Source organism: Gavialis gangeticus, unplaced genomic scaffold (assembly GCF_001723915.1).
Source record: "Gavialis gangeticus isolate Ggan-Ray unplaced genomic scaffold, GavGan_comp1, whole genome shotgun sequence".
In the NCBI taxonomy this organism is placed as follows: domain Eukaryota; kingdom Metazoa; phylum Chordata; order Crocodylia; family Gavialidae; genus Gavialis; species Gavialis gangeticus.
The window spans coordinates 13138548-13161944 of NW_017729015.1; the positions used below are offsets into that span (position 1 = coordinate 13138548).

At 45.7% G+C, this 23397-nt stretch overlaps 1 protein-coding gene across 3 annotated transcripts in view; it reads left to right on the forward strand.

Annotated features, from left to right (window-relative positions):
* The window catches only part of CSMD2 (CUB and Sushi multiple domains 2), a 795490-nt gene that overhangs the window by 551482 nt on the left and 220611 nt on the right, over positions 1–23397 (forward strand). For all 3 annotated transcript variants that reach the window (XM_019512241.1, XM_019512243.1, XM_019512242.1), the window contains 6 exons: positions 3278–3416; positions 4395–4582; positions 6280–6468; positions 7386–7502; positions 16595–16810; positions 20248–20436. In XM_019512241.1, coding sequence (XP_019367786.1) covers positions 3278–3416; positions 4395–4582; positions 6280–6468; positions 7386–7502; positions 16595–16810; positions 20248–20436 — 1038 coding nt within the window. The remainder of the gene's footprint in view (positions 1–3277; positions 3417–4394; positions 4583–6279; positions 6469–7385; positions 7503–16594; positions 16811–20247; positions 20437–23397) is intronic.

Genomic DNA, 23397 nt, shown 5'->3' on the forward strand with positions numbered 1-23397 from the left:
GGTTCGGCAATTCAGAGATTCAGCAGCAGCCAAATTTCCCAATCAGATTCGGCCGAATGGATTCGGGACAATGATTTGAATCACCGAATCGGATCACTGTCCCCTGAATCAGCCAAATCTGAAGCGAATACTAGCCGCTTCGCACAGGCCTACTGCTTAGAAAATTTCGGCACTTAGCAAATTGCAGGATCAGACCCTAAATACACAACTACATGTATTTTGTGTCTGCAAATGAAAGGGGTAAGGGTGGGGAGAGAGGGCTGCCATCTTTTCATGTCTGCATCCTAGGCAGAATGAAGAAGCTACTGGGTCCCAGTCCTGCAAAGCAAGTTTAATGACATGCTCAGCTTGTTAATATACTGGGATGCCTTACTGTGTGGAAGTCAAATCCATGCAAAATTATTTGCAGCACTGGATCCTAAGGGAAGATCCTTGGTGTCTTGCAGAGTCAAGATTTAAGCCGTTTAGAGCTGTGAAAGACTGGCCTTCTAACCCAGGGGTGGGCAAAATGCGGCCCGCAGGTCGGATGCAGCCCACCAGGCCATTCTGTCCAGCCCGCAGGGCCCCTAAAAAGTTTAGAAAATTAATATTAATCTGCCCTGGGCTGCCTGTCATGTGGCCCTCGATGGCTTGCCAAAACTCAGTAAGCGGCCCTCTGCCCAAAATAGTTGCTCACCCCTGTTCTAACCCCACCTTCACAGGTACGCATATGGTATATCTAGCTCTGGGATCTCATCTCTATGTGCCACGTGCTTAACATTCAGGAACAACCCAATAATCATTGAATAATTAATTTAATTAATTTTGCTTCTTTTTTCCCAAATGAATGATGGATTTTTATTATCTCATATACAGCAAGCAGGTGTTTGTCTAATAATAACAGTAATGAAAAAGCTTTTATCTGCTTATCACAAAAGGTTCTTTGTTACCAGTCTTCTCATGGGGTGCAAAGAAAAGAAGAAAAAAAAAGAAGGAAAGTGTGGAGAATCTCTTCTTTTCCAGCCCTGACTTTTTAGACCAACACTCATATGTATTCTTTAAATAATACAAGAAAGTAAAAGGTCCAGATCTTTGCAGTAAAAAGAGCAATGAATTGCTTGCTACAGAAATTCAGTCATACGTGTGACTCTTCCGTGTATCTTTGACAATGTAGTGCATCAGACTTTTATAAAAGGGCCCTGGAGTTGCATATTTTTGCGGTTCACAGCTCCATGCCAATATGTCTGTGATTGCACCCAAAAATAAAGTAAAAAAGGAGCAAGAAATAAAGACTGACATGGATTTCAAAGCAGCTCCTAGTGCTTTAAAGTTTCTAGTGTGGAAAAGGGAAGTGAAATGAAAAGAGATCGTTAGGAATTAAAAGGCCTCTTTTCCCCTCTGTTCTCAGAGAAAAGATGCCAGAATGATATTTACAGGCGTTTGAATTACAGATCCGGTAGTACTGAGAAATAATTTTAGTAATTGCCCATCCACATTTTAATGCCAATCGGCAAAAAATACATAGTCCACTTTATTGTCTTTCCCATTAAAGAGAGAAGAGGGTACTTGCTGTCCTGAATGATTATTGTTCAGGATGAGATGGGTTTGGGTTTTTTGTATTATTGTATTTTTGCAGACAGCTGACAAATTAAGTAATTTGGAGACCAGTTCAAGATTTCAGTTCCCTTCATAAGCTTGAACCTTTAACTTTGCATTTTTTTCCAGCTGGTGGAGAGAAATAAATAAAGTAATCTTTGTATTGGCTTTTATCTTTGGAAGCTTTGATAACCCCATGCTATTAACTTGTGTTCCTTTATCTGTGATCTTTGCAGCTTGCCTTTGACTCACCCTCCAGTATGTGCTCCATTAAAGGCAAATTATAATTAGCCCTTTAAAAAATAAAGGAAAAGTATCTGTATTAAAAAATACTGTTTAAAGTTTGAAAAATTAATGGGCAAGAAAAACATATCTGAAAAAGAGCATCTCTGCTTGCAAAGATGGCAAGCTGGAAAATGAAGGAGGGGCTTGAGAGAGCCTGAATAGCTCGGGGCTACTGCCGCAGTGGGCGCTGTTTCTTGATAGAGATTGAACCGGGCAGGACAGAAATGGAGACTGGAATTAGGAGGCATTCTGGAGCAACGAAATTAAGCAGAAGTCTTCAGGCTCCCAGCATATGGACTTTCACAAGCCCTAAACTTACTGTGAAAATAAAGTACAAACACTGCTGGTCTACATACTGATATGCCAGTCTAGATACCAATGCGTCCATTAGCTGAATGGGACTTGAGGTGCTAAGATGTCTAATTATACCAGTGAAACACCAAGCAAAGTATCCACAGTAATTTAGGGCTGGAAGGGACCTTGTGAGATCAGCAGGTCCAGCCTTGCTGCTCTGTCCAGGAAAGACTGCTGGGGTCAAATCACCCCAGGAAGGTGTGCATTCACTTAGCCCCTGATGCTCTCTCCTGATATATTTGTAAGCTGCCACCAAATCCCCCCAAGGATACTCAGAAACACGTAGGATTAGTTAGGGGTGGGCAATTATTTCAGGCAGAGGGCCGCTTACTGAGTTTTGGCAAGCCATCGAGGGCCGCATGACAGACAGCCCAGGGCAGATTAATATTAATTTTCTAAATTTGTTAGGGGCCCCGTGGGCTGGACAGAATGGCCTGGTGGGCTGCATCCAGCCCATGGGCCACATTTTGCCTACCCCTGGATTAGCTGCATTTTCTAACCTATTTAGTTGCTTATGGGAGAATGCATTCCAGCCAGTTAGGACTATTAGATTTTCCCCAGCAAATATTCTGTGTCCAGGAGTGATCAATAGTGTATTTTCCTCCACTGCTTTAGTTCTTTGGTACCTCCCAGAGCTCCACTGAGGGCCAACAGGGCAAGACCAGCAGCCTTAAAGAGATACCATAGTCCTGTGGTTGCTTATGGCTCTGGGTTCCAGGTAGACTCGTATATTCTGTTGCTTAGGCAGACCATGAAGTCCCAGATAGGATGTAGCAGACATAGGGTTGTTGTCTGTCCTATAGATTCAGGAGTTATTTGCTGCATTTCTAATATTCATTGGATGTAGCAGTTTCTTCCTGGTTTGCATGACTTCATCCGGTTTTTAATTATTTGTAATAAAAGAATCAATAGCACCTGAGTGAAACAGGCATTCCTTGCAGTCCCCTGTGTTGCATTAATGGGCACATTGACCCTTTTGCCATTTTTTCCCCTCAATTTAAATTGAAAGTGCCTGTCTGTTTTCTGATACCTTTCACCTGATTTCCATGTCATCTTTTCCTAGCTCCGTGCGGTGGGCACCTGACTTCTCTGAGTGGAATGATCCTGTCCCCAGGCTGGCCTGGTTTCTACAAGGACTCTCTAAACTGCGTGTGGGTCATAGAGGCTCAACCAGGATATCCCATCAAAATTACATTTGACAGGTAGTCATTGCAGATAAAAATAACAACGTCGTTTCCTTTCAATCAATATTTTGTATGGGTCCAAAGTCACTGCACGGATTTTCACCAGCCTCAATGGCTGCTGTATCAGGGCTTATACGCAGGACTGAATAATGGCATGCATTTACAGCTTTGTGCTACAGCCAGTCATTTTTTTTCCCAACATTCATATAACAATCCAGAATAAAAAATAGAAGCAATGCATGGTACAATATTTCCCTCTGTTTATTTAACCAACTGTTGAGCTGCCTGAAAATTGCTGTTTATTTTCTGCTTTTGTTTCAATTCGTATAAAGATCAAGACGTATCTATCTGTATCTATCTATATATACCTGTAGATACATAGATGTATATAGATAGATATATAGATGGCTAGCTCTATAGATATAGATACAGATATCTATAGATATAGATATATATAGATGTATATCTATATGTGTGTGTGTGTGTGTGTGTGTGTGTGTGTGTGTGTGTGTGTGTGTGTGTGTGTGTGTGTGTGTGTGTGTGTAACTTGTTTTTAAGTGGAATTTTTAACTTTTTTCTCAGTTGATCCTCCTTCAACTAATTCTCACTGCAGTTCAATCTGCAGATGGATTCAGTCTTATTTGCACTCTTGGGCTTCCGTCTTCCAATACTGCACTCAGATCGCCTTTCACTAAGATAAAAATGAGCAAAAATGAGAGGAAAAATATCATACTGCTTGTGGACAATTTCCAGGGACTTGAACCCAAATCCAGTTCTCTGTTCTAACCTACAGATTGCCTACGTGACCTAAAGCAAGGTGAAATCAGAATTAGGAGGTCACAGGTCAGGCCTCTGATAGAACTGAGAACAGACCTAAATATTCGCAGTCCAGTGTATTAGCTGCCCGCTTGTAATTACAGCCTTCTTCAGAAACATAACGGAAAGATTTTTAAAGTTTTTTTTTTTCACTGATATATATTCTTATGTCCATGGCAGGTTTAAGACCGAAGTGAACTACGACACCCTGGAGGTGCGAGACGGCAGGTCGTACTCTTCCCCACTGATAGGTGTATATGATGGAACTCAAGTGCCCCAGTTCCTCATTAGCACAAGCAACTACCTCTACCTCCTCTTCACCACCGACAAAAGCCACTCCGACATCGGCTTTCAGATCCGATATGAAAGTAAGTGCAACCTCCAATAATTATGCCCTCTCCAGCAGCACAAAGGATTCAGTCAAAGGCCCATTGGCAATTCTTTTCCCCTTGGCCATGCAGTTAACACTATTACTGTCAAGTGTTTTGAGGCCTTGGAACTATTATGAGCCAATAACAGCCTCTATGTTATGATCATAATTATTGATTTTTTTTTCCTTAACAACTAGAAATGTCTGCAGAATAGAATTATTTTAGAAGAAGCGGATCTGACTTCCTCCTTCCATTGTTCCCAAGGTGATGGGATAAAATCAGCAGAGCCATAGCCTGGGAGATAGGATAAATGGAGATTCTCACAAGCGGCTAATGTTGCAATGGCACCTCTGCAGTCAATAAAATAGTCCAGTGGGGCCTCTGAGGCTTGCTTTATAGGGAGGAAATCATGTTTGTTAAGCATTGTGATTATTAGGTGATGGCTGTTACTTGACTGAGTTAACATGTCCAGCGCAGTTGTATTTCTGTAGCCATCGATTGAGTGAAATCATTGATCTTACAGGCAAGCTCTGTTTTCAGATGCTATCTATACAAGTCGGTCATTTGCCATTGCTTCTTTGGGAGTCTTTCTAACCAGCCATCTTTCTTCACTGGAAACACTGGAATGGGTTACCTAGGGACATGGTGGAAGTCTTTAACAACAGGCTCCAAAAATCCTTGTCTGGAATGATTTAGACAGATGTGATCTTGCTTTGAGCAGGAGGTTGGAGTCGCTGTGACCCCCTGAAGTCCCTTTCAGATCTATTTTACTATGGTTCTATGATTTGTGTGGCATATCAGTAGTTCTCAGTGTAAATAATTACATTTTTCTATGAATCCCATACCCATGCAGGCAAATGCAATTCAGAGACAAAAATGCGACAACAAAAAATAAATGTAATTTTCCTGTCCATCTGGGACCTAACAGCCTTGAATAAATAATCCCAGCATGATGCCTGTGGATTTTTTCACTCACCACCTCCATCAGTGAACTGTTCAATGCCCTCCCTTTTCAACAGGTTGATTGGATATACCAAAGTAGATGCAAGCACCAAAATAGAACAAAGTTAACAGAGAATCCCGCTTTCCGATTAAATCAAAGGTGTGAGAGGGATCATAGGACCATAGGGAAGTCAGGTGGAAGGGACCTCACAAGTTCATAGTCCAGCCCCCTGCTCTAGGCAGAATCATCCCTGGCTAAATGATCCCAGCCAAGTGTCTGTCTAATCTGCTCTTGAAAATTTCCAAGGAGTTTCCACAGTTTCTGTTCCAAAACTCAAGTCTTCTCCAATGCAGCCATGGGATTTCTCTGGGTAATCTTCAGTCCTAAGGCAGCATCTGCCAGAGCCCTGTGGGCCATATCTTGGCAGCCCCCTGCCCTCTTCCAAGTGATTCCTCCCATCCTGGGTGTCTTGCATACAGCACAGCCCTTTCACTGATACTCCTGAATTGCCCTGTGACACCAAACCTCCCCACTTCATGGGCTGAAGACTGATGTCCTTGTGCTTCCCAATCCATGACTGAGCCGGAGCTGGTGAATGTAACCAGAGCCACCCCAGGTCTTGCCTGTATTTCTTAGATGATATGAGAGCTATGTAAAAGTTCCTGATGAATGCTTGCCTCCCTGAGCAGCTGGCACATGATTTATGGGGCTGGTTGTCCCTGCTGGAAGTCTGATGGTTTGTTTGCCGCAGCTGTGAAGCTCCAGTCCGACCATTGTTTGGACCCTGGGATTCCTGTGAACGGACAACGCCACGGGAATGATTTCTATGTTGGAGCACTGGTGACATTCAGCTGTGACTCGGGGTACACCCTGAGCGACAATGAAGCCCTGGAGTGTGAGCCGAACTTCCAGTGGAGCAGGCCTCTACCAAGCTGCGAGGGTAAGTGTTTGAGAGGAGAATATCTTCAGGAGAGGAAGCGAGGGCAGTGAACAATCAGCACCACATCCCGGGCTGACTTGAATCTCATGGCTAATACCCCAGGCAAGGCAGGATGATTTTGGTGCACAGTCAGGGCCATTAAAAGCTCTGCAGCAACTGCCATACTGCAGTGCCTCCTGGTCTCACTCGAGGATATCGCGGCAGGTCCCGCAGGTATTCAAGGCAGCAATTACAACCCGGTGGCGTTCCTTTTTCCCAGCGCAGGTTTTTACCACAATTACTGGAGGTCCCTGGAGCAGTGATGGTTGGTGTTTTAACAGCCCGTATTCTGGGTACCTTCTTTCTGGTTTCATGAACAAGAGCTTTCTATGGGATGAAGGGGTGTCGGCTTTTACCAGGGACAAATAGCCCCCCAGCTGTAGAAAGTTGTCCGTTGAATTTGGGATGCATCAAAGGTGTCCAGTTCATAGCCCTGGAGATAATAGGTCTCCACTGAACCCCAAAAGTGAGAGAACAGAAGGCATCCTTTCCCATACTGCCTTTTCTATGTGCCTCATCTGTAATATGGTTCAGTCCCTGAGTGAGCTCAGTCTGCATGGTGTTAGTACTTGGCCATTGGTCATAAAACTAGTTGGTCTGTGTAGCTCCTCTGAAGTGCTGTCGGCTGTCTGCGTGCTGCTTTGAGAGTTGCTTGCCTTAAACCTCTGAACTGTTTTCAGTTGGGGTTTCATCCAGGTGCCCCCCATGCTCTTTTATTCTGGGAAAGCATAGAATGCAAAGGCCAGTTTTCATTAGACCCTGCATTGCCTCCAGTTCCCCAGCGAAGCCTTGTGTAACATCTGTCCTTCCTCCCGGTTAATCCAGGGAGTTCGGGGAGGGGTTATTTTATTTTATTATTTTGTTCTTGATTTTTACAGCTCTCTGTGGAGGTTACATTCGTGGCTCCAGTGGCACCATCTTATCTCCAGGTTTCCCTGATTTCTACCCAAATAACTTGAACTGCACTTGGACCATAGAGACTTCTCATGGGAAAGGTGAGACAGTTTTAAATTGGGGAAGGAGGGGAGTGAGGGAGATGCTGTGTGGGGGAGTGAACAGGATGGTGCCCCACGTAAAGGTTGGCTTGCAACAGAGAGCAGGGTATCCCACAAATACCACTACGTGCCACTCATTTTTTGCATTGGAGACTGGTTTCACAAACTGCCTGAAGCAGAATGCTATATCCAAACCTATCCGAGTTGCGGAGGGTCCAACTCCTCTGCTGAGCTTTCCTGGTCAGTCCCGTCCTGGTGAAGACAGCAAGGATAGTCCCACTTCCACATCCTTACAAAGGCACTTGCTCAGCAACTACTGATATACCACTGTGTCTGAGGAGGCAGCAGTGGTGTCTGATGCTTACAAGAGGGGACTGGGAGCTAGGACTCCTGGGTCCTGCATGAACTTGGGCTAATTAGTCTAATCCCCTGTTGCCCCAGTGTAGCCACCTGTTAAAAACAGAGCAAAAAGTATAGCCACCTTTTTTGAAAGCATCTTGAGGTCTTCAGAGGAAATGCACTGCAGGAAGACCAAGCATGACCATGGTTTTGATTCAGACTGCTTTGCATTCAGCCATTCCCTTATGGATATTATTCAGTCTTTTTCCTCTTACTGACATGGCAGCCAGGAATCAATCTCTCTACCCCTTGATTCCCAGTACCACTTGACAAGCAGCTGCCCCCCATTCTCAGGTTGACTTCCTGAGATTGCATCACGAGCAATCGGATTATGTCGGACATCCCCCACTCCACAGGGTCAGGGAGCGACACAGGGTTTACAGGCACCTGAAACGGAGCATTAAGTCTTCATTTTGCTCCTGTTTCTTGCTTTTTGTACGTTAATGGCTGATGGCAAATGACCAAAGAAAGTCAAGCCAGCTAGGACTGCTGCTGCCATAATAGCAACAGTATTTCACATGTGTGTACGTGGCACTTTCGCCTGTAAGAATCCAAGTGCTTCACAACAGTGCATTAAGTATCATCCTCCTGTTGCATGAATCTGAGATGCAGCTGATCAGCTCCCTGCACCTTCCCCAGTTTTGTAGATCAGAGAGACCCTCTAATTAAGAACATGTGAACTGCTAGACTGGATCTGGCCAGTCCCAAGTGTTTCAGAAGAATTGCAAGAAACTCCATAACAGGCCATTAAAGAATTCATTGCCATCAAGGGAAGATTTCTTCCTAAGCCCGTCCCTACCTGCCTAAGGTTCAGCTTGACCAGTTTATATTCCGTATACAGTTTTATGCTTTCTCAAATAACCCTGTCTTTTTAGTTATACCACACAGCAATACGATAGGAGTTATCATCTGCCAATTTTGTGATGCCTGTTTTTATGAAAGCATATAAACTTGTCAGCGAAAAGCACAAGTGCATTAAGGGAACTTTCACATGCTGAGAAAAGTATTTTGTTGAGTAGAGGCAATCCACTCTTCATTAATCCACTCTGCCTTGGATTCAGCGCTTCTGATGAGACATATTATCCTGTTGCTAAGCTGATGCACAACATAGAGAACTGATACCCTCTTATAAAATACAATTCAGATGGTGTGTGCACTTTATTTTTCCCTAACATCAAAGGAATGTCTTTTAACCACATATGGGGAGCTTCAACGCAAACTTTGTGTGCGAGCAGTGGAGCTGTATGGATGCTAGTCTGTCTGCCTTTTTTCTTCTCCAGAAGTGTCCCATTGCTGCTACAGCCAGCTCACAAATGCAGGTGGCTGCTAGCTCTTTATCCAAGGTAAGAAGGCGTGATGGCAGGTTGTCCACAGAGCTCAGCTCCATTGGTGATGGGGCTGAGATCTTCTGAAAAGCTGGTCCCTTACTGGAGTTGGGCTCTTAGGAAAATGTTTTGCTGCGTATCAGAAAATACAGCCATCTGGTCTCCTGAAAATCCACCCGTGGTACTTAAAATGCTACGACCCTCGAGCACTTTGCCTACATCAGACTTCCCACCGTTGCAGGAAAATTGAAAGGACATCAATCCTAGCATAAAAAGGGTCTGTAGGCTAGCGGGAAGCCACTGTTCATGTTAGTAAGAATATGAGTTTATTTTCCCCCATTGTCTTGTCCGTGGCTAGGATCTTCCCTTTGTAATTATCACCAGCCAACTGGAAATACACGCTAGCATGGATTGGACTCTCTCTCCTTGTTCAAGCATCCATCTGCATATCCAGGTGTCACCAGTTGTCCGCGGTGTGACTCAGAAGTTTGGTTCTCGATTCCTCCACTCTGCCGAGTCACCCTTTCGATATTTCTGCTGCATCCCGGGTGAGACAGGATCAAGCGATGCAGCCATGCTCGCAGGAAAATGCAAAACCCAATTAAGGGTGCCCTGGGAAAAGAGCAGTTAAACAGAGGACATCGTGCAATTAAAATCAGTTGGCACCAAGCCAACTGTCATGTCAAAAAGTCCTCTTCTCCCTTGTTCCTGGAGTTCAGAGGAGCTCTGTTTATTTAGCAGGATAATGAAAGAGGGGCACGTACAAAGATCGCCTTTTATCTAATGCTTTCCGAAAGGAGATGAGATGTAGCCAGGCACCAGACTACAATGTGTTGTAGATGTGTTCTGATTGTATTGAAGCTGAGCTTTCTGCCTTGTTAATGAACTGCATCAGACTGGTCCCAGCTGCATTAAATTACAGGCGAACGCATTACAAGATCCACCGGCCTTGTTCAGTAACCTCTCTCCTACTTTGTGTAAGAAGCAATACAACAAACTGATGTCAGGAGCGAGCAACAGAGATGGAGATGGGATGAATGTGGCCTGGTGGGAACAGAGGAGGATTACAGGAGCCAGACCAAATTCTGCCCCGTTGCCTCTTTGCAGCCTCAAGGGAGGTGCATCTGTCCTGCAGGATTTCGTGCATTGTAACATGTTCCTCTCTGAGCTCCCCTTCATTTCAAATTGCGGTGAGACTTTGGTGCTCATTAAAGACAGAAGACTAGTCACTGCGGTGTATTAACAAGAGGTGTGGGGTCAGTTTGCCTTTTGCAGCTCTTGTGTACTTGCTCATGCACCTCACAGTGCCCTGAGTTATTCTAGCTCGGGGCCCCTTCTACACACAGCTCTACCAATGCAGGAATACCAATTCCAACGTCCAGCCCTGAGTCCTCATACAAAGCCCCCAAGAATATTTCAGTCTAGGCATTCACTGGGGGATCCCAGTGCTGAGAGACGCTGGCAGAGCTGCAAGGAATCTCTATCCAGACCTTGCTGTTTCAGGCTTTAACCTCTGCCAGGGCATCTCAGTCCAGCTTCCTCTTCAGTTCCAGGATCAGGCCTGACGCAGTTTTCATTGTCCTGTTGTTGGACCGGTGGCACTGGCAGCTGGGAACTGGTGGAGTCTCCACCTATTGAGTTGTGAATCTGTTAGAGCTTACTTTGCCAGTCCGTGCGAGGCTCGTTGGCCCTGGTGGGTGCAATACATTATATTTTCTGAAGCTTTGCATTGGGTCGCTGGGCAGGTTCAACCTCTGAGATGCTAAGCAGGTGGGTTTTCTCTGTGCTCCATAGCTCATTCCTTTTGCTCTTGAACTTTCTAATCCAGGACTGATATTTTGTACCTAATGTTGCCACACTTTGATTCCCAGACTCTCCATCTTCCCATTTCCAATGGCTTTCTCAATGTTTTTGCACGCCTCTTCCTGTTGCAACAGGAGCTACTTTGATCTCAAGATCCTGGCTGTGCTTATTGCCTTGATTTCTCTCCAGGTTTGAGAGTGAGCATTGCCCACCCACTCTCATTTGTCTTCCCAACTTGCTTTATTCTATCTTGGTTCTGTTCTTTCCTTTTCTCTTTCTTTTCTTGTTTTCATTCTCTGTTTTTCCTCCAGTATGAGGTGAATCCTCATTTTTGGCCAAGGTCTGGGTTATTGAGAGCAGCTTGGAAATTTAATTTCTTACAGCTTGCTTCCAGTCTCGATGAAGTCAGCAGTGAAACTCCCATTGACTTCAGCAGAGCAGAGTTAACCTCTGCAAGTGCCCAGCTGAGCAGCTAGCATTTCAACTGGATGATATATCCTCCATGTTGGCCATCTCAGTGGAGAGACTGAAGGTTTAATGGAAACGAAACTGGGATTCCCCACCCCAACCTGCTGCTCTTGGGTCAGGGCTCCAGCACAGTCCCAGGCAGCTTGCCCATGTCCTGCATGTGCTACGCTCCAGTGGGTTTGCCCTCTCTTGCAAGCACTAAGCTCTTAACTTTGCTGTTCATGTAGCAGCTCTTTATTCTTCTTGCTCCAAGCACCCCTTTCCCACGTCCCTGTCCAGCCTGCACCAGGTCCTTTAGAGCAAGACCCTCGCCTTCCCTCTCAAATGCTCTCTTAGATTAGCTTTGACTCTAATGAAAGATTTATGATGGGCAAGTCTTAATTGACTTATCGATCCTTTCTCCTCCTCCTGTCCGCTGGCTGCTTTCACTTGCGCATTGCCTGGGGCTTACCCGCAGTCTCATTCTTCCTGCTCACGTCTCCTGCAAAAAGCCTTGATCTTCCAGTCTGTCATAAGGTTGATGCATTCTAATCTGAATATCAAGGATCTTACTGTATCTGATCACTGAGAGGTTTTTTAATATAACAATGTCTCCTTTGAAATGGAACACTATTCCCCATACCTAAGTACATCCAAGCTTAGCTCTTCCACTCTGCCGTGGAATGATGTGATGCTATTTCCCCCCCAACCGTGCATTATAAAACATTTGCTCTTGACAGACCTGCTTGTGTAAACCAGGATGCTGTGTCATTTTACAGCTCATGCCTGAGCAAACAGTTGCACCAGCCATAAATGCAAGCATTGATGAAAAGTGACTGAGTCTTAAGGTCATGTTCAGGCCCTACAAAAACAGGTGCTATTCTTGCTGTCTTCAATATTGTTCTCAGCAGCTTCCCTCTAAAAGCCTTGCCCTTGCTTCTCCAAGGGCATCCAATACACTGCTGTGCTTCCTGCTAATCAGGGCTATCTTAGATAGGGAGAAACCATGTTTATATGGGCCAGCTGTGATCTAGGCAGGTGAGGACATAAAACATGCCCGTGTGCCTTGCCGGCATGTCTTTTGAAGCTGCATTCTTATTCTCAGCTTGCATTTTTAAAGAAAGTCAGTCTCTAACTTCAGACCTTTGAACCCGGTATAATCCCTGCAGAGATCCTGGAACAAAAGAGGTGTGAACTGATCCATTCACCTTTATGAGGTGATGCCCAGAAACATTTGAAGATCCTCATTGTTAACTGTTTCCTGGAAGGGATGAGAGGGGAGTTGTGCAGGGTTGACCTTGAGAGACAACTCATTTTGGCACTACAAGAGCATGGCATTTGGGACAGGTCACCGTTCCCACATGTACACACTGGTTCTCCTTAGAAAAGTGAGGTCAAGTAGTTTAGCTGAGGGTCTGGGTATATTTGGACCCCATCAGAGTAACACATGCAGCCATTTTTTAAACCTCTACACAATCTACTGTCACATTTTGACAACTCACAGCTCGGTGGATAGAGCTGGGAAGAGTGTCATGCCAGGTCTTTCTTTCAGTCAGATGCTTATGTCCCCCTTTTTCTTTGGGTCTCCATGTTGAGACTGCCAAAAAAGTATTCACTCAGGTCCAAGTGTGATAGTAATGACCACCTTGCAGAACCAGCACAAGGAAACAAGTCCTCTAACTGGCCGCAGGACAGATGCCATGTGTAGGCGTTTGGTTGTTCTCACTGGGCCTGGCTCTTCTATGGTGACTTTTTCTGTAGACCTTGAGCACTGTGTATTATGCCACTTTGCAACTGGGAAAGCAGAGGCACGCAGAAGTGAAGCCATTTCCAAATCTGCGGCAGAGCTGGGAAAGGGACCAAAGAGTCCCGACTCCCAGTCCGTTGGACCGTGTGCCTTTCCAAGCCAACGACCTTCTTGGTAAAAGTTCTGCATCACAAAAACCAATCTCGCAAGTCATCTGCTCCCTGACCTTATGAAATGTTGTTCTACTTACTGCCCATGAGCACTATACCAGTTTCCAAAATGAAGTAATTTGGCTGTTAAAATACCCTTTTTCATGGGCCCATAAACAGTCATTTATATTATGGGCTAATGGGTACATGATTTTTTAAAGATATTTAACTGCTAAAAAAAAAAAAAGGAAGGACCCTTGCTTTTTAATCTGGTGACTTGAAGCTGACCAAAGGGATTTCTTTTGCCCCAATTAAGTAAAAAAAGGAGGCTTGCTTTCGTATCAAGACATTTTGTGCTGCAGTGAATTTCCTGAGCTGAGCAAAAGTTTAGTCACAGTTGCAAATCGTTTAAAATGAGTTCAGAGTCAGCCCTTTCTGCTATAGGGATAATGCTGTTCACTGGCTCTGCTTGTTATAGATGAACCAGGGAAGAAGGAGTGAATTTGAAAGCAGAGGAGGAAGAGGTAGGACTCCCGGGTCCATTTCCTTGCTCTGAGGGCAGGTGTGGTCCAGACGGTAGAACCGATAAATCCAGGGAATCTGGAGTCTACTATTAGCTCACGTATGGTGTGGCATTGCATGAGCCTATCACTCCCCCATGCCTTAGATACGCTGTGCTTTCTGTAAAATGGTGACTTAATTCTACAGCTGGTCGAAAAAGGGGAAAATCAAGTGCAAACATTTTTATTCATTTCACCCCATCTCATTTTCAACCGGAAATCTGTTACAGCTGTTTCCAACTAGTCATAGCACTGGTTGGAAAGATAAAAGTTTGGAACCATTTAGCCATGTCAGTCATCCTGATGACTTCATGGGGAAAAAAAATGACTAAAATGTTTGTGCCCAGACTGAGCCAATATTTCCTTTTCCTACAAGGGGATTGTAATGCTTATCAGATAAAGTGTGATCCCTTTATTCACTTGTTGGTGAGCAGTTACTCACACAAGTGGTTCCATTTGGGAAGTTGAGGATCACCAAGGTTTAGTGAAGAAGAGGCCAAGTGGCAGGGCTTGACACACAACTGAGATGTTCCAGCTCCCACATTGCAGCTGAGTGAGTGACTTACCGGTGAAATCCCCTTTACCAGTCCCATGCATCCTCTGTTCCTGATGCTTAAGTGTTTTTATTCTACTGACAGGTGAACAATGAACTATCAAAAAGGGATTGGTTCCTTCCATGGATACTGAGAGTATTCAGAATAGTCATAATTGAAGCAACAGGATCTGAGCACTGCAGAGTAGATGGACCTAGGGCAGGGGCAAGCAATTATTTTGGGCAGAGGGCCACTTGCTGAGCTTTTGCAAGCCGTCGAGGGCCGCACGATAGGCAGCCAGGAGCACATAAATATAAATTTTCTAAACTTTTTAGGGGCCCCATGGGCTGAATAGCGTGGCCTGGCAGGCTGCATCTGACCCCCAGGCTGCATTTTGTCCACCCCTGACCTAGGGTATGATCCAATCTGACATGTCATAGGTTGCTGACTTTTCTTGGTTTCCTTGTACTTTAAATCGGTAGTGCTGCAGAGCGTTGCTTGTACAGAGAAGGACATTATGCTCTGGCCATAATAGGTCCAGATTGTGATATTCCTTGTCCCCTGGAATAGTGTCTTCCTCTGCAAGATTTTGGTAGGGTGGTGAATAGGATAAAGTAGAAGTCAGTGTGAGTTAGGGTGTTGCAGTCTGCCCCTTAATAAGTGGAAAGTGCATCAAAAGCTTTGGATGAAAGTAGCCCTATAAATGCAAAGGAATCATTCCATTCCTAGGTGTTGTTGCAGTTTAACTTCATTTGAAGGCTGCATGGCAGGGTCCATGATTCAGGATCTGCTTGCTTTTGTTTTCTTTTTTCTGCACAAATGGCTGCTGCCATTTTTTTTTTTTTTTTTTTTTTTTTTGCCCAAATGGGTGCTGCCCTTTTTTTTTTTTTTTCCCCAAAAGGCTGCTTCCATTTTTTTTTTTTTTTCCCCAAAAGGCTGCTTCCATTTTTTTTTTTTTTTCCCCAAAAGGCTGCTTCCATTTTTTTTTTTTTTTCCCCAAAAGGCTGCTTCCATTTTTTTTTTTTTTTCCCAAATGGGTGCTGCCCTTTTTTTTTTTTTTTTTTTTTTTGCTGCAGCAGATCTTTTGGCTTAAAACAAGGGTGTCTGATTGTGTTTGAATTCCAGTGTGGAAATCACCCAGCTGGAAGCTTCTGTGGAAGTTAGAAATAGCTGCTATTTTATGAGTGCGTAGGTGAGAGTGAGGTTTTAAGTAATCCATCACTGCTTCTAGAGCCATAACAAATGAAGTGAGGTCAGACCCTTCCAGCTTGTTTAAAATATTGAAATCTAGTTTCAGGAGGGGGGAGAAGAGCTTTCTTTTCATTCTTTTTTTTTTTCTGGTCATATCATACTTTAATGATTTTAATGCAATTATTGTTTTATTCTTTTAATTATTTTTTCTTGTTAATAGTAGTAATTGCTAGCAATATTGGTTTTAATGATGGTTTTGGCAAAATGCTGTCAGGCTAAAAATGCAAGCTCTTTCTTGCTCACAGGGTTTACCGTGGCAGATCAGACCAAGCTTCATCTAGTCTACCATCCTCTCTCCCCATCACTGCTCAGCACTAGCTGCTTCAGAGCACTTCCTACCGTTGGCACTTGGGAGATAACTTGTTCCCAGTGAATGCACCTTCCTAACTCCCATGTGTTAAGAGGTCAGCCCGATGCCCTTAAGTACCTGTGTTCGGATCCCTTTTGACACACTTGATCCTCCTCTTATCCTTGTGATCCTTTTCAATTTGCACTCTTGATCCTGTGATTATCCATATAAATGTATTGCCCTTGGCTTCAGTGACAACCCATGTCTGAGCTCTGATGGTTAGGGGTATATTGTACCCTGCGCCCTTCATGATAGTGGGGCATGAATGGAAAACCCTGATCCGTCTTGTCGAACTCAGGCACTATCCTCTGTACCCTTATCCTGCTCTTTATCTCCTCTGCCTCCTAGACTTTTCAGTTTCCTTTTTGTCTTCTCAGTTAAGCTGCTGTTCATTGAAGTCCTGGAGTCGAATACCTATGCCCATCCTGTTGATTTGGTGCAGTGGTGGTGGACCTGTAAATGGATTGCCTGCTAAGTGGGGTGCTCCCCTGTTGTGTTTGGTTTTTTATTTTCCCTCCTCACGCTGCAGGTGTATTCTTCACCTTTCACACCTTTCACTTGGAGAATGGCCACGACTACCTGCTAATCACCGAAAACGGCAGCTTCACCCAGCCTCTGAAACAGCTCACTGGATCCCGCCTGCCGGCCCCGCTCAGCGCTGGGCTCTTTGGAAACTTCTCTGCTCAGATTCGCTTCATCTCAGACTTCTCCATGTCCTATGAGGGATTCAACATTACCTTCTCAGGTAAGGGGGAGTGTGCAGAAGTCTACTTTTGGGGGTGGGGGCTGGGGTATTTCTGGGGCCTTCCCTCCCAGATGTATTTATCTAGTTCTGATAAGAGATGCCCACATCAGATCACTGGTGATAAGTCCCTTAAAATACCCCACTGAAATGTCTAGCCCTGAACTGAAAAGCAAGCTTTCTTTTTTACATAGTTCCTCCAGTCCAGGGGGCACTACCCTCCACTATGCTTGCCATTGATGGAAGCACCTTAGGGTCCAGCTATGCTCATGCTTGTTGCGTTGGGAGCATTTCTCCACTAGTTGAACCCACTGACTCACTTTGTTCCTTGGCCATTAAATGGGTATCAGATGGTGACACCTCCCGGTCATGGTGACAGAAGCCAAAATCAAACAGATGATCAGGCTGTAAAAGACCAATTCCCTTGCTCGGTCTGCCTATCTTTCATTCCAATTTGGCATTTTAAGTGTGTGGGGTTTTTTTTTTTTAAGTTTAATTTTAATTTTTCCTGGTCTTCTGATCCTTGCAGTCATAAAAAATGCATGTGGGTAATTATAGTTCTCCACCCTTGCAGAGGCTCAGCCAGTGGTCTGAATCTGCTGGAATGATATCCCTTTGCATAGGTTTTTATTGTTCCTTCCCAACTAGCTTGGTGTTTTTTCCTCTTCTATTCCTGGGATGCCTGGCTTGCTTCCTCTCTCACCTCCTGTGGGTTTGCCAGAACCTCGTTGCTCCAAATACCGTTGCTCCTTATCCACAAAAAAATTCCCCACCAAGGTGCAGCAATCCCCTTCTCAACCCAGGAAGCTGTAGCAGATGGAATCCCTTGGACATTGACTTGAAGCAATCTGGACTTTTTGGACAAGGAGCAAAGCAGGACTGGTCATTGCCACTGCCATCCTGGTCCCCTTGACTCCTTGTGTCTTGGTCCTGGGCCCTGCACCTAAGCCAAGGGCAGCTCACCAAGCTGCTCATCCAGCAGCCCAGCCTCTGCAGCTGGCTTCAGTAAATCCTAGAGAGAATGCATGCATTGCAAAGCTCCAGCTAGGTTTAAATCAGCCTGATGGCATTACTGGGGAACTGGCAAGATCCTTTCTTTCTGGAGTCTCTCTGCTTGAACTGCTGCAACAGGATAGTTGGTAATAAAAGCAAGCAGCCTGGAGCATTAGAGGGTATTAAGGGATGTACAGGTACAGCATTTAATACGAGAGAGCCTGCGGCTGTGTGTATCAACTCCCTTTGATCTTAGTGGATTGTGTGGGTGCCCAGGGATTTGCCGTAATATTTGCATCACAGTAGCACCTTCAGATCCCACCTAAGCCTGTAGCCCTATTGCACTTGGCTATATATGAGTAAGACACAGTGCTTGTAAGAAAGTCAGGTCAAGGGAAAGGGAGGAAATAAAGATACAGAGAGAGCTGAAGTGACTCGCCAAGGGTCACAAACCAGATCACTGCTTGAGCTGGATATAAAACAAAGGTCTCTGGAGTTCAAGTGCAAACTCGTCCCGTTCAAGGTCAGGGGTAGGGACCCACTCAACCATGCCATCTTCCTCGTAGGCTCAGGCCCATCTACTAAGGCAGCATATTAGCTTCTCAAGGCCAAGTTCTCAATTTTCAAATTTGGCTTTGAGTGCAAAAAGAGGCTTGGTGCAGTCAGAGCGAGGCCCATGCAAATATATATTTGCACATGGAATATAAGGGATGACACACATACAGAGCCCCTGTGCTTGTGTGAGCTCTTATTACAAAGCACAGTCGGATGTTCTGTGCTCGCAGCCTGAACACACATTCAATTGCCTCTCGAATCAAAGATGTATTTGTCCATTCACATGGCTGTATTTGTCCATTCACACATTTGGATAGCACGACACTGTGTAGCTACAATCCCAGTTGACTGGGCATCCTTACGAGTCATTCATTGTGGTCGCCCATGGATAAAACAAAACCACGTCGTTGTCTTGCTGCTCTCCTGTGCGTTTTATAGGTGCCTTCCAGGTCTTGAGCTAACATGAGCAAAATTCTGCCTCGTGGGGCAGAAAAGTAACAGCAATTGTGACGACAACTAATGCTACAGTGTTTGATGAGTGTCTGATAGACACAGCTATTGCCAGAAGCCTAGATAGAGAGATTACTCTTTTAAGCTCCTGGGAAAGGTTTTAGTAGGCTAAGTATTTGGTTTCAGACACCTTCTCTGGGACCTCAGGAACCAAGAGTTCAAGTATAATCAGCTTAATCCCCTCCGCTGAACAGAGCTAGTCAAAGACTGTTCAGTGCCATTCGACTTAAAGGAAAAATGGCTTTTTTTGACAAAACAAGGTTTGTATAAGGAAATGATCGTGTCTGGCTAATATTTTCAAAAGATGTTGTAGAGGAAAAAAAGTATTTTCTTCTTGTTTGCAGTTTTTTTGACAACTGAAAAGCAGAATTTACTCTATTTTTAGGTTTTTGTTGTCACAAACCAAATAACGTTTGCATTTTGGAGGGTGGGCTTGCAGGCTTTCTTTCTTTTCTATTTTTTTAATTTAAAAACCAGATCAACTCTGTGAGCAATGTATTCCTTCCATTCATTCTGCGGTGAAGGGAGTTCTTTTTCCCACCTGCTGTAATTGTGACGGACTTTCCTTCGGAGACCGTCAGCCAGGATGCTGCATCTCACTCACTTTAAGGATTAGCAATTCAGGGCTCATTCCACTCTCATGCTTTCAAAGCAAAGGCTGTGAATATATTAAGTGGTTTATTGCACGTGGGTCTTTTGGGATGATATTTTGAACAGCTCAACCCTAAACAGAGGAGGCAGGGAATAATCCCACTGGCATTTTTCAGAATGGACAATTGTTGCCCTTGGTTTCTTTGGCTGAGATCTCTCCCTCCTCCTGCTCTGCAGGGAGCAACATGTCAGTTGGCTGCTGGAGGTGCATTGCATTGGGGTTTTCCAGCTGGTCAGGCACTTCTCAGTATCATGTCAGGATAACGAATGTGACAGTGATGTGGGAGCTGAGTGGTCAAGAAGAGTAGAGGCGGTGTGAAGAAGCTGCACTCCTCAGGAATGTGAGGAGATGGGTCCTGACTTCTCATGTCCTTTCCACCTGCCCAAAGGGAGAGCAAATTGCTACTGTTTGGATTTCTCCCCCTGGGTATCTCTTTGCCCTCGGTGGTGAACAGGCCCAATGCATTTTGAACTGACTTGGATCCAGAGGACAGCTCCAGCCCTCTCCTAGCGTCCTTAGGGTGAAACCCCATGTTGTTGCAGCAGTGCAAGCAGAATTTGGGTCTCAGGCTGGCCATGTTGCAAAAGGACGAGCTGCACCTGGGCTTTAAACAAATCCCTGAGCCACATTATAATCATTGCATCCAGCTTCTGCGACACCCTGGGGGGACAAGGGAACTGAATTTGATGAGCCATGCTGTAACACAGCCTGTCGTTGTGACCCTCCCTAGAGTATGACCTGGAGCCTTGCGATGAGCCCGAGGTCCCAGCCTACAGCATCAGGAAGGGCCTACAGTTTGGTGTGGGGGACATGCTGACCTTCTCCTGCTTCCCCGGCTACAGACTGGAGGGCGTTTCACGCATCACCTGCCTGGGGGGTAGACGGCGTGTGTGGAGTTCGCCTCTGCCAAGGTGTGTTGGTAGGTGGTCATGTGCTTTCATTTTGCTTGGTTGATCTATTATACTGTAATGTTAATGGGGCAGGGAAGTGTGGAGTCCCCACGGGACCACATCTTTGTGCTAGCGGGGTGGAGCTGGGAGGGAAATAAAGAGCTGGAATGAGCAACCGCTCTGGAGACTGCTCCCGAGTGGGCGAGCGACTCACAGGGTGTGGGGGACCTCACATCCCTGCAGGGAAAATTCGGTGTCACGGAATAGATGACAATACTCTCCCTCTCGGACTTTCAGACCAGCCTCCCTTTGAACCACAGAGCCCAAGGGAAACAAGTGGCACAGACAGATGAAGGGGTGCTTCAAACCTGGCATCCTCAACCAGTGCAAACTTCATCTTCATTACAGGGATGCTGTCTTGGAAATTGCCTCTGTTGACCCATGCCTTGCTCTTGGCCGAACTCAGCCACCCCACTCCTTTGCTTGGCTCCACTTGCTACTATTCAGCCACTGGCTCCTTCTCCTGTGGTCTGTTTTCTAGCCTGCTTATTCCCATTGCCTCCCTGTGCTCCCTGCTCATGGGCCATTGCCTACTTTTGTGGTCCTCTGTAGCAATTGCTCATGTAGAAAAGTGACACTTGTCAAGTTTGGGAGTGTTTGCTGAACTTCAGGGGATGACGTGGCAAGAGGAAAGAGAAAAAGCAAGCAGCAAGTTACAAGCTAGCATTTCATGGTCTATTAGAAAGTGCTTCAGAGACCGTCTATGAAATGCAGCTTGAGAGCCCCTTAGTATTGTGCAGCCCTGCTTGGTCCATTTGCTCAGCTGTTTCCAGTTTGTAAATCTGGGCTTTTCACATTTATCCTTGACTGTTGCTCACCCATCAGGACCAAAGCAAAAAGGCATTCACGTGAGAGCAAGGCCGTTTCCTCCACCTGTAGTGATTTGCTTGGGGGATCCCATTTTGCTGACTCTGCTTTCCAGGGCTGCTTAATGACTTGGTCACAAGGTCACTTCCCCTGCCATGACAAGCAGCCACTCCGGGCATGAATAATTATCAGGTTGAAGGGAGAGTTAATCAGGAGCCTTGAAATTAAAAAAAAAAAAAAAGTCTTATCACAGCTTTAAATTTGATCCACAGACATCGGCACGAAGCAGATATAATGGCTTCCACTTACCCAATTCCCCACTGCACTCGGTTTTAAATTAACTTGTTGGTTTTATAATAATGGCTCAAATTTATTGTCTAGTGGTTTGCAGGGAGCTCTGGTAATAGGGTGACAGCTAGTTCCTGGATGCTGGCATATGCTCATGTCACTCTGCATGTTAGGCTCTCATCTTCAATCTCCCACTACATTTCAGCTGTGGTTTCAGTGTGCCTGCAAAGGCCTTTTAAAGAAATAAGCATTGAAATATGTGATGCCCGAGGGGGGGAAGGAGGATTCGGGTGAGTGGTTAGACCTGAGCAAATACCACCACACTTTCCCCAGGAGTATTAACTGTAATGAAATATCAGCATTGCCCAGAGTCAGCTTGCAGAGCCCTTGCGTGTTAGAAGTAAAGAGGAGCTTGTGCCATGGACCAGCCTTTTGTGGGGCACAGTTCAAGTGCTTCAAGGCTTTTGTTGAGGGGAGGATGGCTAGACAGAAGCCCAGCATAACTCTTCAGCCTTGTGATAGGAAACCGGGATAGCCCAAGAGGAGTCAGCTTCCCAGAGCTAATGCATGGGAAGACCAGTAGATCTTTAGACCCTTGAGTGCCCATCCCTGGCTCAGAGCATGGCAGCATGAACGGGTTACCACAAGGTAAGCTAGCGTGCGAACCTACAGCATTCGCTATTCCACGGCAATTGCCCAGTGGTTTAGTCACAATGCACACACATTTCCTGAACACAGATGACTTTTTCCAGCCTGCAGGGATGTTGCACCATCTCCTTCACCAGTCACAGCCATTCATCTGTTGCTCTCAGTGTCATCTGCCCTCTCCAAAGCTGTTTGCTCCCTTTGGAGCATGGCTGGGCCCTGCTGACTTCAAGAGATGTGATGCAGAGGCATTGCTGCCGGTAATGCAAAAGGAGCACAAAGGATCATAGTTGTTCATAAACAAAAGCAAAGCAAGTGGATATTGGGAGTGAAGAAGCCAGTGCCCTTGAGAAAGGGCAGTCTTAAACATGCAGGATGAAGCTGTTTCACAAGCAGGCTGGCCTCTGAATCAATATTTGCTTAGTCAGTTTTATCTAAGAGTCTTGGCTGATTTGAAGGCATACTGATGGCAAGGCACATTGTTCTAGGGCAGCGGTGCTCAACCTCTGGCCCCCAGACCAGATCCAGCCCACCGAGCCATGTTATCCAGCCCACAGATGACAGAGAAGTGGTCTCAACATTAATTGCTGCACCCCTGCTGCCAAATTTCTGGACCTCTGGGGAGGTCCATGGGCCAGATGGCATATCCCAGTGTGCTAGATCATGCCTGCGCACAGTCACACAGACATGTGAGGTCACCCCATGCTCAGATTGGGGTGCATGGAGTCAGCTGGCATGCAGGTGGATTGGGGCATGTGGGGTCAGACTGGTGTGTGGCTGGATTGGGGATATGTGGGGACAGGCTGGCCCGTGGCTGGATTGGGGTACGCAGGGGCAGATCGGCACACAGCTGATTTTGTTTGCACAGGGTTGGGCCAGTGCGTGAATGATCGGGATGCTCAGGGTCAGGCCAGCAGGTGACCACATTGTGGTGCATAGGGTCAAGCTGGTGCATGGCTGGATTGGGATGTCCAGGGTCAGGCCAGCACATGATCAGATCGGGGCTCACTAGGTCAAGCCAGCACCTGGGGGCATGCAGGGTCAGGCTGTTGCATAGCTAGATGGGCACAGCACCTGGGGTATTACCTGAAGACTGACCCATACACTAGTCCTGAAGGGGATCTGGCCTTCCCACCAACACCATGCCACTCATCCACGCTGCAGAGCTGGAAGGTTGCCCCCCCCCCCCG